General features: G+C 43.1%; 1 protein-coding gene and 1 pseudogene across 7 annotated transcripts in view; one reads left to right on the plus strand and one right to left on the minus strand.

Annotated features, from left to right (window-relative positions):
• The window catches only part of LIPK (lipase family member K), a 49,359-nt gene that overhangs the window by 19,052 nt on the left and 13,375 nt on the right, over nt 1–16,932 (plus strand). For all 7 annotated transcript variants that reach the window (XM_040454251.1, XM_040454250.1, XM_040454248.1 and 4 more), the window contains 5 exons: nt 5,249–5,367; nt 7,021–7,135; nt 10,166–10,364; nt 12,037–12,146; nt 13,425–13,561. In XM_040454251.1, the coding sequence (XP_040310185.1) occupies nt 5,263–5,367; nt 7,021–7,135; nt 10,166–10,364; nt 12,037–12,146; nt 13,425–13,561 (666 nt within the window). In that variant the 5' untranslated portion in view covers nt 5,249–5,262. The remainder of the gene's footprint in view (nt 1–5,248; nt 5,368–7,020; nt 7,136–10,165; nt 10,365–12,036; nt 12,147–13,424; nt 13,562–16,932) is intronic.
• On the minus strand, nt 4,387–4,566 carry LOC121016610 (uncharacterized; annotated as a pseudogene).

Genomic DNA, 16,932 nt, shown 5'->3' on the forward strand with positions numbered 1-16,932 from the left:
ATAGATTATATATAGATAGATTATATATATAGATTATATATAGATAGTTTATATAGATAGATTATATATATGTAGATAATATATATGTATATAGATTATAGATAGATTGTATATATGTAGATTATATATATATATAGATTACATTACAGATAGATTATATATATAGATAGATTATATATAGATAGATTATATATATAGATAATATATATGTATATAGATTGTATATATATAGATTATAGATAGATTATATATATAGATAGATTATATAGATAGATTATAAATATGGATAGATTATATATATAGATAGATTATATATAGATAGATTATATATATAGATAGATTATATAGATAGATTATAGATAGGTAGATAGATTATATATATATATATGTCTAATATATAATCTCTCTATATAAATAAATCTAAAATACCCATAACCTGTGTTGACCAAGTCTGGCGACTTGAGGCCCCAGGATCTCACCTTTAAGGACTGAGCACCCCTGGCACTTATCGTGTCTGCGCTCTTAGTCCTAACATCTCAGGGCACCGCTGTGAATCAGCAGGATGTCAACGTGAGATGCTGTCATGGAAACACGTCAGAGAAATACGAGGACTCTTGGAGTGTCGCGAAGGAGAGGTGTCTAAGTCGGGCAGACTCACCCGACAGTGATAGCTAATACTATGAGGCTCAGATAGGGCCGAGCAGGGCACCCCTGGAAGGGCCAGGTAAGCAGAGGCCTGGGGAGGGGTGCCTGAAGAAAGGTTGTTGGGTTAGAACCTGCCACAGGATGGAACACGCAGGCTCCTCTTGTCGGGACACGTCGCCCTTCCAAACCCAGACCCATTGCACAGAGGTATGAAACAAAGCGGCCAAAGGGGCTCTATGTCACGGCTGCAAAGCACAGCCTGTCATGACCGGTACATTCTTGCGCCATCCCTTGGGAAGACTCCAGCTCTTTCTACCAGCTGCACCCCGGTGAAGCCACCTAGCGCTCCTCCTCTGCACAGGACCCCTCCCCCGCTCCCCCTCCTCCCACCCCCCCACCCCCCACCTCGGCTCTCCAGCGTGCCCATCAGATTCACTTGCAAGGATTGCAAGGATTGTAACTCAGAGGCCTCAAATGCCAACCACTCTGCAGAAACCAGGGCATCTAAATTGTAAATGCTTTGAGACAAAAGACCGTTAAAGACAAAAAACTCCCTAATGATTTCCCATAAGATAAATCCTGAGTTAAGGGTGTAATCAACTCTTCAAAGCCTACCTGTCAGAGAGGACCCATGAAGGGATGGGGGGTGGGGGCGGGTAGGAATTGTTACTGATCCATGATCACAGCAGCGGACTCGGGGAACAAGCAGGTAAGCCCTGGAACTCCGAAGGCCAGCTTCCCTCCGGGGGTGCCCAGGGATCCCGACGAATAAAGAACAGAGTTCTGGGCTGGCCTGCCAGCACTGTTGCCCAACAAACTCAGATAAACTTGGCTCAAGAGAATCCCGACAAGGGTTTGGAAGAGAGAAAAGGATTAATTTGGGGCGGGGGGGAGAGGCGGCAGCTGGGGGAGGTGACAGGCTCCTGTCTTAACAACCCACCTCTCTGTGGCAAGGACACCTAGGGTTTCATGGGAGAGTTTGGGGACGGGGGAGGGGTACGTGCAGGAGAGGAGGCAGGGTGCTCCGTCTTGGATGGGGGGGTGTAGCCACAGGCCGGGAAGGGCACCTGTGGGGGTGGTCTTCTAGGCCTTTCGTTATTGCCATCAGGGCTTTTCTGGTCTGCTGGTTGGAATGTTCTTGCAAAACGTCTTGGTCAATGCCTCAGGGAAGTGCGATAAAGAGTAAGTACAATGGGTTCTAGTTAGAGCCTGTGTGGAGCTCCGTTTCCGGTTCTCCCTGTTGTGTCTACACCTGAGCAAGAGGGCTCCCTGATGGACGAAATAGTGAGTCAGCATGGGGTCATCTTTAAGATTAAGTCGTGCACTCATTCAGTCTTTCACCCATTTATTTATTTGACAAGCCTTCATAAGAACCTCCATGCTGTAATCTCACGGTTTGTGAGACCCTCCGTGCTAGCTCCGGAGAGACAGAAATGAGAAGGAAAACATTTCTGTTCGCAAGGAAACCAGCCACCTAGCTGTTTCTCACTCACTGGAGGACATATGAATCACTTGGAATCTGAAAATGCAGATCCCTGGACACCCCCACAGAGTCTCATTCACTTTGGCTGGGGTGGATTCTAAGAGTTATCATTATCACTGTGGGGTTTGGGGCGGGTTTTTTTTTAATGGTAATCATGATGCCTATACTAATCAGGCACTTAGTAGCCAGAGGGCCCTGTAAACCTTTTCCGCATCCACCAGTTGGTCAAGGGCACAAAATGGTCGGCAAATTTCCTTCACAGTCTGGCAACAAGAGTCAGATTCTGCTGCCATCACTCTGTTTGAGCCCAGGCACGTGACTTGACCTCTCTGAGACGCAATTTCATTTGAAATAAAGTGGAGATGATATTTCTTATCTCTTGGGATAATTTTGAGAATGAAATGAGATCATATATGTCTGACACCTAATTTGGCACATAATCGGCTCTCAACAGTTGCGATAGTGATCATTGTTACTGTTGGTGGTGTTAACACTACCATTGTGATCAACCAGAGTTAAGTTCTATTAATCAATATTAGTTACATACAAATGTGCTATGTTGATATAAAAGTATGTATTTACTACATTAATCGTATTAATTATACTATACATTAATTATACTCATACATATACTCAATAGAGATTATGATCTTGATGAATCCAAGAGAGAAATTTATGGAATTTTCTATGACAATACTGAAGGCATCTTCTGAAAAATGCTTCCATTTCCTACCGGCTGCGACTTACCATCTGTCTTCATTTTGTTGCTTTTAAACTTAAGTGGTTTCAGGGCAGCTGGGTGGATCAGTCAGTTAAGTGTCAGAGTCTTGATTTCAGCTCAGGTGATGATCTCGTTGTCGTGGGATCCGGCCCCATGTCAGGCTCTGTGCTGAGTGTGGAGCCTGCTTAAGATTCTCTTTCTCTCCTTCTGCCCCTCTCCTCTGCTCATGTGCTCTCTCTCTCTCTCTAAAATAAAAAAAAATTTTTTTTTTTTTAGTTAAAAAAATAAACTTAGGTGGTTTCAAAGCCAAATGAGGAATATAATCATCTTTCTCCCCCATCGTTTCCAGAATTTCCATCCAGCCTGGATGGCTCAGTTGACTGAGCATCCAACTCTTGATTTCAGCTCAGGTCATGATCTTAGGGTCGTGAGATTGAGCCCCGTGTTGGGCTCCAGCTGAGCGGGGAGCCTGCTTGAGATTCTCTCTCTTCCTCCCTCTCTGCCCCTCCCCTGCTCACGCACAGATGTGTGCGTGCACGTGCTCTCTCTCTCTCTCTCTCAAAAAATAAAAATAAAATTAAAAAATTACAAAGCATGGAAAGTCCTAGGAAATGAGAAAGTGATCACCCAAACAGTCACCATCTAAATATAACCGTAATTAAAATTTGGTGCTTATGTAACTGAACTCACATGACTTCACTCCTTGGTGAGTCATAGGTAGAGACTGGTCTATGTGGTCGCACAAAATAAACTTTATGGGCAGCAAATAAGGAGATCACGGGGAATAACTTCCAAAGCCGGGAATGCCCAGTGGGATGGGCTCCTTTCACGTAGGGTTAGGATGAATATTTAGAGAGAGGAGCCTCGTCATCCAATATGGAGGTAGGCATAAGGTCGTACCTGCACCTTAAGGAAACATGCTTATACACAGGTTGTATGTTATGTAAATGAGTCTTCTGCTCCTCCTTGGGTGGAGATTTTAGTATTATAATGAGGTAGAGGTTAGCAGCTGGTCACAGCATGGTCCTCTGTGCAGGTGTGAGTCAGGGGTGGAGTTCAAACTGGTCTGGGTGGTCTGGGCCACCACAGCTCTCCCTCTGTTCTTAAACAAGAACTTTAGGAAAGTGTGGACAAATATAGACAGGTACATGCAGGTGGACAGTAAAGGTCAGGTCTTGGGGTCAATCATGAGGGGTTTCTCTTTTTCTTTCTTTTTTTTCCCTCTTTATAATTTGTTTTATCACTGGGCTTCAAAATATATGCACAATTTACATCGCTTTTCTCTCAATATTATATAATAGAAATTTCACATACCACTTATAACCATACTTGGTGGTTGAATAATTCCATTCTTTCTCACCCATAATTTATTTTATCGATCTCTTATGTGGTAAATTTCACTATATTAAGATATATAGTCAGGAACAATTTTATAATATATTTTTTTATTATTACACATACATTGTTTTTCCTTTGGCTAGACTGCTGGAGATAGAATTACTGAATGAAATATACGAATTTTTTTTTGTTCCCCCCCAGGGGGTGCACCGTTCCTGGATTTAACAGCAATACCAGGGTGATGCATGGAGGGAACGGAGCAAGCTCCTATTCCCTCTTCTAGTTCCAAAAATCTATTTAATATATTGTCCTCAGATAAAAGATGCATCAGATATTACACTGAAAAGAACAGATCTTAGCCAAAAGGCCAAGAAGCAATAAGACATGAATATTTTTAAGTTTTTTTTTTTAAGTTGATTTATTTCCGAGACAGAGAGAGACAGAGAATGAACAGGGGAGGGGCAGAGAGAGAGGGAGACACAGAATCCGAAACAGGCTCCAGGCTCTGAGCTGTCTGCACAGAGCCCGACGCGGGGCTCGAACTCACCGACCGTGGGATCAGGACCTGAGCCGAAGTCGGATGCCTAACCGACCGAGCCACTCAGGCGCCCCGATGAATATTTTTAAATTTGCAAGACATGCTAATAAATTTCTTTCCATAAAGGTTATGCCAGCACTCACTCCCCTGATCAGAAGAAAAGGAATTACGTTATCTGATAACTAGAGATATTAAGTGTGCTTTATTAATATATTGGCCATTATATTTCTCTTTCTGCAAATTCTACATTCCCTTCTTTTGTTCAGCTGCCTATTGGAGACTTACTTGAAGTTGACTTCCTTCCTTTCTTTTTTTCCTTCTTTCCTTCCGTCTTTCTTAGTAAAAATTTATACTTTCTGATTTGTCATGGAATGAGTCTTGAATATTAAGTTTATTGCCTGGTAAAGTGTAACCTACAAGCATGTTCCCATGCTCTCCCGCAGTAGTATTGTAGAAGGATTCTAGCAAAGTTCACTTTCAGAATTCTGTTTGATGACACATATGTTAATATTTTTTTTCCCAGGCAGAGCCCCCACAATGTGGCAGCTTTTAGCAGCAGCCTACTGGATGCTGCTTCTTGGACCCATACATGGTTATCACAAGAAAGGAGGCATCACAAATCCTGAGGCTACTATGAATATTGTAAGTCATTCATTAAGAAGAAAACATTCAGATAAAGAAGTATTAATTTATCATCATTTTATATACAATAATTTAGATATTATCGATGTGCTTGTCTACAACCAGTTCTACATCGACTAAATCTGTGCTTCCTCCCCTTTCCCTGGTGTGGTTAGCCAGTAGCTGAAAGTTGCTAATCTAAGCTTTGAAAGACCCAAGCCAAGTTGGGCCAGTAATATTCCCTTTCCTGGTGGCTTGAGCTACCATCTGATGGTGGTTTCCTGAAGAGCAGTCTCAAGAGTTCATACTGATGACCTTTATATCAAAATGTATTTATATCAGAAATTTATATTAAATTTATATCAAAAGTGGAATGGAATAGTGTGCTAGTCAAAGAATATAAGAAAGAAAGAAAGAAAGAAAAGGGGGAAGGAGGGAAAGAAAGGAGGGAGGGAGGAAAGGAAGGAAGAGAGAAAAAGAAAAAGAGGCAAATGACTGACAATGTCCACCATTAGGGCTTCATTCCAATGGGATGCTCCACAGCTTGTATACCTTATGCACCATTGATGTCCTCACCAGTGCCAAGTTTGTGTTAGAACTTTAAGAAGAATGAAATTGTCAAAGTTTCTAATTATTGTCTCCTGTGTGTTCCTCTCGCCACACTATCCAGCAGGTGCCCCTAACCTCCTACATGGCTGAACTCACAGTCCATGGCTATATGTCCTCGAATCGAAATTTCCCTCTTCCTGTCATATTCGCACACATTCTCTTCCTTCCTGGCCTGGGTGCTTTTTGGTTCTTAATTATTCTATAAAGATGACAAGAATTATAAGCATCTATAGAGCACTTATGCCGTGCCAGGCATTGTTCTAGATATTTTATGTATAACCCTCAGAACACATCTGTGAAAAAACACTAGTATTATTTTCATTTCACAGTTGAGGGAAAAGAGGGACAAAAAGGTTAAATAACTTGCCCAAAGTTGCCTGGCTAACAAGAGAAAGAGCGGGAATTCGATGCTGTACAGTTTGTCTCTAGAATCTAGGCTCATAACCACTGTTTTAAATAGTCCCATAATATATGCACACCTCTGGTGCACGTTGCATGGGCAAATGCAGAATCCTGTGGTAAAGGCGTGAGCTTTGGAGCTCTACTTACTCAGACTTTCCTTTTGTCCTTAGCTTTTCCTAGAGCCCTGGATTCCTCCATGAGGTCACCCTAAGCGGGCTGTGCCCTTCTGCCAAAGGCCACACTTCCTCTCCACGTGCCGTTTTCTCTCTGTCTCACTCTGGGCCTGGTGACCACTTTCTCCCACCTCCCTTCATGGGTGGTCGGGAACAACTCACTCGTAACTAGCCACAGGGTACCACACAATCCCCCATGGTTTCCCTCATCAGATGACCATATAATTCGTTTGCAAACATTTTGAGAGTGAACCCTGGGTGCATTCATAATACCAAGCCAGGCAAACCAGGATGTACAGTCACCCTACCTCGCCTTGCCATGCTTCTATATGCAACCTCTTCCTAAAACCCTCCTCAAGTTATCCTGATTTTCCTGCTGCATTCTGTCCCAGGACGTCATGGAACAGTAGTTGTATAACTTAAAGTACCACATTGCAGTTTATCAAGACATGACATCATGAATGGGTCTATTTTTCTCCCCTCTTTTCAGAGCCAGATTATTTCCTACTGGGGTTATCCTTATGAAGAGTATGACGTTGTGACCAAGGATGGTTATGTCCTCGGAATCTACAGGATTCCCCATGGAAGAGGATGTCCGAGAAAAAGTAGGATTTATTTTGTTTTGGAAGGAATCATGCCTAAAGCAGAGATTCCTAGGTCTGCTCACAGTACCAGGGTAGCCTTTGTTCTGAAATAGTCTGGCCTGTTCCAGAAGAAACTCATCACCTCCACCGCTAGACTCCATTTCACTTGTATAATCCTTGGGACTTTTGAAAGCAGTTAGATATACAGTTGGCTAAAACAACAGGGGGGTGAGGGACACTATTACCCCCATTCCAAGCAGTTGAACGCTCACATATAACTTTTGACTCCCCCAAAACTTCACTACTAATAATCTAATGTTGACCGGAAGCCTTATCAAGAACATAGACAGTCAATTAACATATATTTTGTACGTTATACATATTATATATTGTATTATTATAATGAAGTAGGGTAGAGAGAGGAAAATGTTGTTAGAAAAATCTTAGGGAATAGAAAATACATTTCTAGTATTGTACTGTATTTCTCAAAAAAACATCCACATATAAGGGGACCCAACAAGGTTCAAACCTATGGTGTTCAAAAGTCAATTGTACACTGTTTATGTAGTCTTTTTTTTTTTCTCCACCATTTTGTCTTCCTTCCAACACACACACACACACACACACACACACACACACACACACGGTATTCTAGAGATACCCTCTCTTCAGGCTTAAAAACCAGAACCCTAAGAGTCACCTTGACACTTTTTTCTCCCTTGTTTCCTATATCCAGCCAATCACCAAGATCTATCAATTTTGCATCTAAATTTCTCTCTCCTCCAAAAACTCCTCTCAGCTTGGACATGATCATCATCTTTTGCTTCAGCTACTATGATAGCTTTTCAACTTGCTTCACTTGTAATTAGTTCTCTTCCTAAGGCATTGGGACTTCATTTTCGAAGTAAATCTGACCCGGGGCTCCTGGGTGGCTGAGTCAGTTAAGCGTCTGACTTCAACTCAGGTCATGATCTCACGGTCTGTGGGTTCAAGCCCTGCATCGGGCTCTGTGCTGACAGCTCAGAGCCTGGAACCTGCTTCCGATTCTGTGTCTCCTTTTCTCTCTCTGCCCCTCCCCTGCTGCTCTGTGTCTCTCTCTCTCAAAAATAAATAAATATTACAAAAAATTTTTTTAATTATTTTTTTTTTTGAGACAGAGAGACACAGCATGAACGGGGGAGGGGCAGAGAGAGAGGGGAACACAGAATCGGAAGCAGGCTCCAGGCTCTGAGCCATCAGCCCAGAGCCCGACACGGGGCTCGAACTCGCGGACCGCAAGATCGTGACCTGAGCTGAAGTCGGACGCTTAACCAACTGAGCCACCCAGGCGCCCCAATATTAAAAAGTTTTTAAAGCAAGTCTGACCCTATTCGTACTATACTTAAACTTAATTAAACACCCATTTCTTTTTTTTTTTTTTTAATTTTTTTTTCAACGTTTATTTATTTTTGGGACAGAGAGAGAGACAGAGCATGAACGGGGGAGGGGCAGAGAGAGAGGGAGACACAGAATCGGAAACAGGCTCCAGGCTCTGAGCCATCAGCCCAGAGCCTGATGCGGGGCTCGAACTCACGGACCGCGAGATCGTGACCTGGTTGAAGTCGGACGCTTAACCGACTGCGCCACCCAGGCGCCCCTAAACACCCATTTCTAGTTCCCTACAATCAAGATGGATCCCTGTAGAGGAAAGAGGAAGTCACTTGGCAAAGCCACTATTTGCTTTCTTCTCTCATTTCTTAGCTCCTTCGATACTTTGGGGGTGTTGTATAACAAAACCTCCCAGTATCACAATCCTTAATCATGTGAAGAGAAAATCTAGATTTTCAAAACCAGAGGGAGATGTTGTTGACTTTATAGAACCAACCGCCAGCCCCCAGAAAACTCCATGACCTTTGTAAACACTCCTGAGAACGCTGCCTGCCCAAACTCGATTTCAGTTCTGCCAGGGAAGGTAGCTGCCAAGACGCGTGAGCTGGACGGCTGTCTGTACGATGAGAAGCTGTGGGGGCTCAGATCAGAGAGGGCCTACGGCCTCTGACTGCTCTTTGGCAAGGATTTAGGAGAATTAGTAACACCTCTTCTTTCCATTCCCTGGAAAGTTTGATTGAATGGACATAGACTTCGGTTCCTTGGGTCGTGGTGGCCAGAGCCTCTTCCAGAGTATCTCCCAGTGTAGCCTGTCCGATCTCGGGAAGCTGGGCTAGCCCCACAGTGAGCTCAGGGGGTCGTGGGTACCAGCACAGGACCACAAACCATTTGTAAAAGCCGGGAACATGGCAGTCCCTTCTCTCTGTACTCTCTGTGTCTCAACACCACCTCCCTACCTCCTCCTTTTCTTTTCTCCTCAGTCAAGCTTCTCCAATTCTACATTGTGAGCAGGACTTTTATATCAAGTTAACAACTTTACGTCACATAACATTTCACTGAACATCTCTGCATTTTGCTTCCCGACGATGTAAATGAAACGATGCGGTTGTGTGTAAAATCTAGCCTAGTGCCTGGCACTCGTCAATATTCAAAATTGACGTGTTTATTGTTTCTGTTATTATTCTGAGAAAAATTTAGTTTTCTAATCAGAGACTCCTTGAGAAATAAAATGTTATTCGTAGAAATAATAATAATAATAATAATAGGGGAAATGATTTATTGTGTTGGACAGTCTCTTATGTATTTTTATCCTAATTTAATTCCTGTGACTCTACTATGAGATAGCATTTGTTACTGTTGCCCATTATACAGATCAGTTAACTGAGGCACAAAGGGGTTAGTGCTGGGAGGAATCGATTCTAAGCAAGAACAGCCTGACTCCAGCACCTATGGAACAACACAATACATTATTTAAATCAGAATTTTACAAGGCGGAAAACAAGACACGAGAGGATAAATAATTTGCCCAAGTAAGTAGTTCATAAAAGACTAGAACCCAGGTTTACCCCGTGCCACATTTCATCCCTTAACCTCTGTCCTATATCAGAGGAAGTCAGGAACAGAATTTTCCGATAGATGCTCGGAGGGTTCACACATTAAATTCTTGTCGCCCCTGTCTTGCAGCTCCAAAGCCTGTCGTGTATTTGCAACACGGGTTAATTGCGTCTGCCAGTAACTGGATTTGCAACCTTCCGAACAACAGCTTGGCTTTCCTTCTGGCGGATATCGGTTATGACGTGTGGCTGGGGAACAGCCGGGGGAACACCTGGTCCAGAAAACACTTGAAATTTTCACCCAAATCACGAGAATTCTGGGCCTTCAGGTAAAGAGATACGTACTGATGAAGTGTGTACTTTGTTCATTCATCTCTTTTTTTAATGTGTATTTATTTTGAGACAGACAGAGAGAGAGAGCACAAGCAGGGGAAGGGCAGAGAGAGGGAGAAGGAGAATCCCAAGCAGGCTCCGTGCTGTCAGCGCAGAGCCCAATGTGGGGCTTGATCTCACAAACCACAAGATCATGACCTGAGCTGAAACCAAGAGTCAGACGCTCAACCAAGCGAGCTACCCAAGTGCCCCTGCTTTGTTCATTTATATGGACCAACACCCTTTGATTTTTCCCTTACTGTGCAAATACACCCAGTGGAATACTCAAGAAAGAAACAAACGTATCTCCCTCTACCCAGGCTCTGAAGAAAGTGTCCTTATTCATTGCACTGATGTTTGTGTTAAAAATCCCACTTGTTGGGGCACCTGGGTAGCTCAGTCATTTAAGCATCTGACTTCCGTTCAGGTCAAGATCTCATGTCTCATGAGTTCAAGCTCCGCGTTGGGCTCTGTGCTGACAGCTCAGAGCCTGGAGCCAGCTTCAATTTAAAGCCAGCTTTAAAATTTAAAAATTAAAAAAAAATTTAATAAGTAAAAGAAATAAAAAGCCCATGTGTTGGTGTCTGGAGGGCGTGTGTGTGCAAGGTATATATGCAAAAAAAAAATCAAAACGCAAAGGTCATCTTTAGAAAGATTACCTCCAGGACTCTCACTTTGTCAGTGTGGACCCCAAAGGAAGGTTACAAGGTGTGCTTACTAAAGAGGAAAAAGGAAACCAATCGAGAAATGGGACCAGAAACAAGATTCTGGGCGAAAATTCTGGGAGCCAGACATCCCTGATAAGCCAAGAGGGAGCCTAGAGTGAGTTTGCGCGGATGGTATTTTAAATGTTGACTCACTCCGTAGTGAACAAACCATAGGCTGGCGGGGCTGAAGCCGTCCCTGGAGCCAGGTCCCGGGGAAAGAAAGAGAAAACCTGACCACAGAATGACTGAGGAGCAGTGCCCCTGGGGCACGGCTGCTTCATTACAGCAGGAAGGTCTGTGCTGACACAGGAGCTAAGAAGCCTGCCTTGAAGGTCCCTGAAGTCATTTGTTCCTTGGTTTCATTCTTAGAAGCCACATGGCATTTCCTGACTCCACACTCCAGTGCTGTTGTGTCATGGGTGATGACAGACAGCATGAGGATATGCCCTAGGGGAGCGTTTTCCCAACTCTGCACAGGAAAAGAGGCCCTGTGCAAACGTGCAGATCACCAGGCCTCTTCCCCGGAAATTCCGAGGCAGTCTGCCCAGGCTGAGGTCTACAAATCTACTTGCTTTATTCTGTTTACAACGTAGGCATTCCAGGAATTGTTCTTTTCAAGGGAGTTTGGTAAATCTGCCGTAGAGTGAGGAGAAACATGACCAGCCTTACAGGAAGATCCTCTGTGGGCCTCTGCAAAGCAGATTTTTCTGACTCTGGTTTCTTAACCCTGTTACTCTTGCAATCAAGGTGACATCCTCAGAAGTTGCAGAGATGCCTAATGCTATATATTGACTCCAGTCTTAAATCGACAAGATACTTGGGCAATGCCAAGTATCTGTGGCTGCAGTAAAGGTGTTCGAACACTCTAGGCCTGACAGTGAGGTGCTTTTTCTCCAATTTTGTTGTTCTTTCTCTTTGGCAGTTTGGATGAGATGGCTAACTACGACCTTCCAGCCACAATCAATTTTATTGCAGAGAAAACGGGACAAGAGCGACTCTACTACGTGGGCCACTCCCAAGGCACCACCATCGGTGTGTTTGGGCAGGGGTGACCTGAGACTGTCAGAGGACCTTCTGTGTTCACGGAAGGGGTCAGCGCTACCTCCCTCTGCGCAGTGTCTCTAGCTTGTGGACTCGATCTGGGAAACCCTCTGGCTGGTTTCTGAAGTAACTAAAACAAGGATGACAACAGGGATACACACACACACACACACACACACACACACACACACACACAGGCTGCCCCCCCTCCCCGCGTTGAATTTGGAGATTGTTGGAGATTGATAGCTAAGTCCGAGGGAGAGAGAATTATTCATTTGTGTATACCACACACATTTGTCACACCGGTTTAGATGCTGGGGAGACAGAGACAAAAATCATATGCATCTTTCCCTTAAAGAGCTTGCAGTCTAATGAGGACACCAAAAAGAAAGCAGAGAATTACAGATCGTGGGGACGAAATGTCACCATCAGTGTTTTTTGCAGTTCCGAGAGGCACTGAGGCCGTGTGGGCAATGCCACGAGGCACCTCGCTCCCTTCCCTGATCCCCATTAGCTAGACGCCTCAACAATACCAACACCATTTCCACCAGGCTCTTTTCTGTATCTGGATCCCAATCAGGTTTCTGGCGTAAAGTAGGTCTTTCCACGCCCGTGCTAGGCGATGCATCTTCCCCACACCTCTCGTGCGACCTACAAACATTTGAGATCGCTATCATCCGTGTGTTACAAACGGTTGAATTTGGAAATCCTTTCTAATGGTGAGAATGCCAAATAATACGCATACGTTTTTTGCATACGTAATTTTTATGCATACGTAATTTAACAGTTTTATGCGTACGTAATTTAACCTTCAAAAGATTCATCCGCGAAGGATCTTGTTTTCCACATTTGCAGATTGGGAAAGCGGAGACTTGCGTGGGGAGGTAACGTGCTCAAATCTCCACCCAGCTACTGAATGGGAAGCCACAATCATAGCCCAATGTCATCTAGTATTAAGGAGCGTGGCCAAAGGAGAATGGCCCTCAGGGTTTACCTAGGTATGCCCCACAGTGGGTGTTTGAACCCTTTCTGCAACACTCTCTACCAGTAGACTTAAATTCTCCAGGGACAGGAAAGTCACTGTATTTTGAATTAGTCAATTCCACCCTTGAGAAGTTTAGAGAATTCTTCCTACAGATGGTACTCTAAGTTGTTGTTGTTTTTTTCAGTTCCTGTTGTTGTTCTTTTTAATAAGACTACTTTTGCTATCATGTACGATGAATGAAGACTTGTTCGAAACCTACAAACTAGTGTCTAATTCCCTTCCAGCTTTCATAGCATTCTCTACAAATCCAGAGCTGGCTAAAAGGATTAAGATATTTTTCGCATTGGCTCCAGTCATCACGGTGAAATACACCCAAAGTCCTATGAAAAAATTAACAACTCTTTCCAGAAAAGTAGTCAAGGTATGTGGCTCCTCCGGGTTTAAATCTGTAGTAACTAAAACGAGCTCCGTTTTCGCTGATTTCAAGGGAAGAGAACCTTAGACAAAATGGTAGTTTATAAACTTCTGAGACAATAACAGATATAAGCTATCGATAGAGATGTACCGTGGTGTAATTTTACCAACAGGGTTCAGAGAGCTCACTCCGATGCCATTCTACGCTACTGTCTAAATCCACATCTACAGGCTTCTGTCCATGTCATTCCTCAATCACAGATAAAGCAAATGTTGATTCGATTAATCGATTTGTTTAATCTAGTAGGTTAAATTTCTCTCTGGCAGCCCTTGGTTTTTCAGGAGAAGTATGGAGTAGTAGTTAAAATCACCACACGGAGCCAGATGGCATGGGGTTGGATCCTAGCTAGCTGGGTAAGTTTGGCCGAGACCTGAAATGTTTGGGGAGTCATTTTCTTCATCTGTAAAGGGGGGATCATAATAGTTCCCACGCATAGGGCTGCTTTAAGGATTGAGGTCAGACATGTGAATCCCTTAGAACCAGGACTTGCACGTTCTAAGCTTTTAATAAATATCAGCTACTTGTTGCTGTCATGATTTGCACAGACCATACCTTCCCCCCATCACTGAAAGTCCAGCGTTTAGTGATTCTCAGTCTGTCAAGTCCTCAAAATCTGGACAATATCCTGAAGTCCAGATTCTCTGTGCTGGCTGACAGCTAACTAATCTGATCAGTTATTCAGCTGAAGTGAATTGGTCCATGTGGCTTAGTGTGTTTTTCTCTTCCATATTGATATGGGCTTCTCCCAGGGCTAAGAGCGATCCTTGTGTTCAGTGATTTCAGTGAAAGCGGATAAAAGTCAGATAATCTTTACGGAAGCCAGAGATTTGGGTTTGTGAGAAATAACTAAATTAGCCCATGGTAATTCAATTCTATATTGATACAACCCAGAAAGACACAGATAAATGAAAAGATAACCTATGTTCACAAATTGGAAGGATTAATACCATTAATATGTCCATACAGCCCAAAGTGAATTGTAGATTCGGTGCAGTCCCTATCAAAATTCCAATGGTATTTTTCACAGAAATAGAAGAAAAAAAAAAAACCCTATCCTAAAATTTGTGTGGAAATACAAAGACCCCAAATAGCCCAACCAATCTTATGAAAGTAGAACTAAAGTGAAGGCATCACACTTCCTGAGTTCAAACTATATTGCAAAGCTATAGTAATAAAAACAGTATTGTACTAGCATAAAAACAGGTACATAGAGCAGTGTGTTAGGGATCCAGAAGGAAACCCACTCTTATTGCCAACTAAATTTTGACAAGGGTGCTATGGACACAGTGGGGGAAAGATGGTCTCTTCAGTACATGGTGTTTGGATAACTGGATAGCCACGTGCAAAAGAATGAGGCTGAACCCTTACGTTATACCACTCACAAAAATTAACTTGAAATGGATTAAAAACTTACATTTAAGACTTGAAATCATAAAGCTCCTAGAAGACAACATAGGGAAAACGCTCCTTGACCTTGGTCTTGGCCAATGATTTTCTGGATAAGACAGCAAAAGAACAGGCAATAAAGGCAAAAATAAACAAATGGGACTAACTAAAAAGCTTCTGCACAGCGAAGGGAACATTTCAATATGTTGAAAATGCCACCTACAGAATAGGAGAAAATATTTGCAAACCATGTATCTGATAAGGGATTAATAACCAAAATATATAAAAAGGTCATATAATTCAATAGCAGAAAATCAAGTAATCCAATTTTAAAAAGGGCATTTTCCCAAAGAAGGCATGCAAATGGCCAATAGGTGCATGGAAAGATGTTCAACATCACTCACCATCAGGGAATGCAAATCAAAACCACAATGGAGTATTACCTCCTATCAGTTAGAATGGCTATTATCTTTTTTAATGTTTATTTATTTTTGAGAGAGAGAGAGAGAGAGAGAGAGAGAGAGAGAGAGATCATGAGCGGGGGAGGGGCAGAGAGACAGGGAAACAGAATTCCAAGCAGGCTCCAAGCTACCAACCAAGAGCCAGATGCGGGTCTTGAACTCATGAAGCCTGAGATAATGACCTGAGCTGAAATCGAGTAAGGCACTTAACCAACTGAGCCACCCAGTCACCTCTAGAATGGCTATTGTCAAAAAGACAAGAAATAACAAATGTTGGCAAGGATGTTGAGAAAAGGGAGCCCTTATACACTGCTGGTGGAAATGTAAATTAGTATAACCCTTATGGAAAACAGTGTAGAGATTTGTCAACAAATGAAGATGGGAAAATTTTAAAGAGTATTAAAGAGCCAAAAGAAAGTAAGGAAATACAGCCATTTGCAACATGGGTGAAACTGGGGGGGCATAACACCAAATGAAATAAGCCAGACAGAGAAAAACAAATACTGTACTGAATCACTTATATGTAGAATCTGATATTAAAAAGCCAATTTCCTAGAAAAGGGGAATAGAACGGTGGCTACGAGGGGCTGGAGGAAGGAGAAATGGGGAAATGTAGGTGAAAGTGTACAAACTTTCGTTTATAAGATATTTAGTGTCTTATGGCGTCAATTATTCCTCAATAAAGTTGAAAGTGAATGAATGAATGCACGCACGCATGGATGAATGAGTAAAAAAATGGGTAAAAATTGGTCAAGTTGTTTGGGAAATTCACTGAGATGATACATGTTTAAGCATAGTACCAGGCCTACAGCAGGTATTCACTAGATATTATCTAGTAGTATTCATTGAGTTATTGTGGATTCAAAGCCACAGCACTTGGCGTTCCAGATTTCCTGTTTGCCAGTTGTTTATCCCCTCCTTCGCTCCCGCCCCTTGTCTGGTCCCTGGGCATTTACGTGTTCTTGTATCTTGCTTGCTTCGACCCTTTGCTCCTTACATGTTGTTTAAACAGTGAGCATTGTTAGTATTGTCTTCGTTTCTTAAAAGAAAACTGTGAGGCTCAAAGAGGCTAAGCAGCCTGTCCCGAATGACCCAGCTAGTGGGTGACAGAACCAGAACTTGAACCCAGATCTGACCAGGTCATCGATGGTGGGTGCTCTTTCTTCTGTGTAGTTCTTTCCCCCACCTTTTCAAGGCCAGCCTGAAGAAGTCAGTCCGGGATCCTTAGGGTGCCCCGCTCAGCAAGCCACGGACAGCTGCATCCAGCCCATGGTCGGCTTGGCAAGTCATGTGACCTGGCATGGTGCCATGTACCCAAAAGAAGTGGTGCCCTTTTAAATGCACCCAGTTACCGAAAGAGCAAATTGAAGAATCTTGTGCTGTTATGGGACACACACGCCCCCTCCAGAATGAACTTGGAATTACATTCTACAAGCCACGTTTACCACGCTATACAAATGGGCGCTATGT

This window comes from Herpailurus yagouaroundi, unplaced genomic scaffold (genome assembly GCF_014898765.1).
Source record: "Herpailurus yagouaroundi ecotype Mexico unplaced genomic scaffold, PumYag 211, whole genome shotgun sequence".
NCBI classification, from domain to species: Eukaryota; Metazoa; Chordata; class Mammalia; order Carnivora; family Felidae; genus Herpailurus; species Herpailurus yagouaroundi.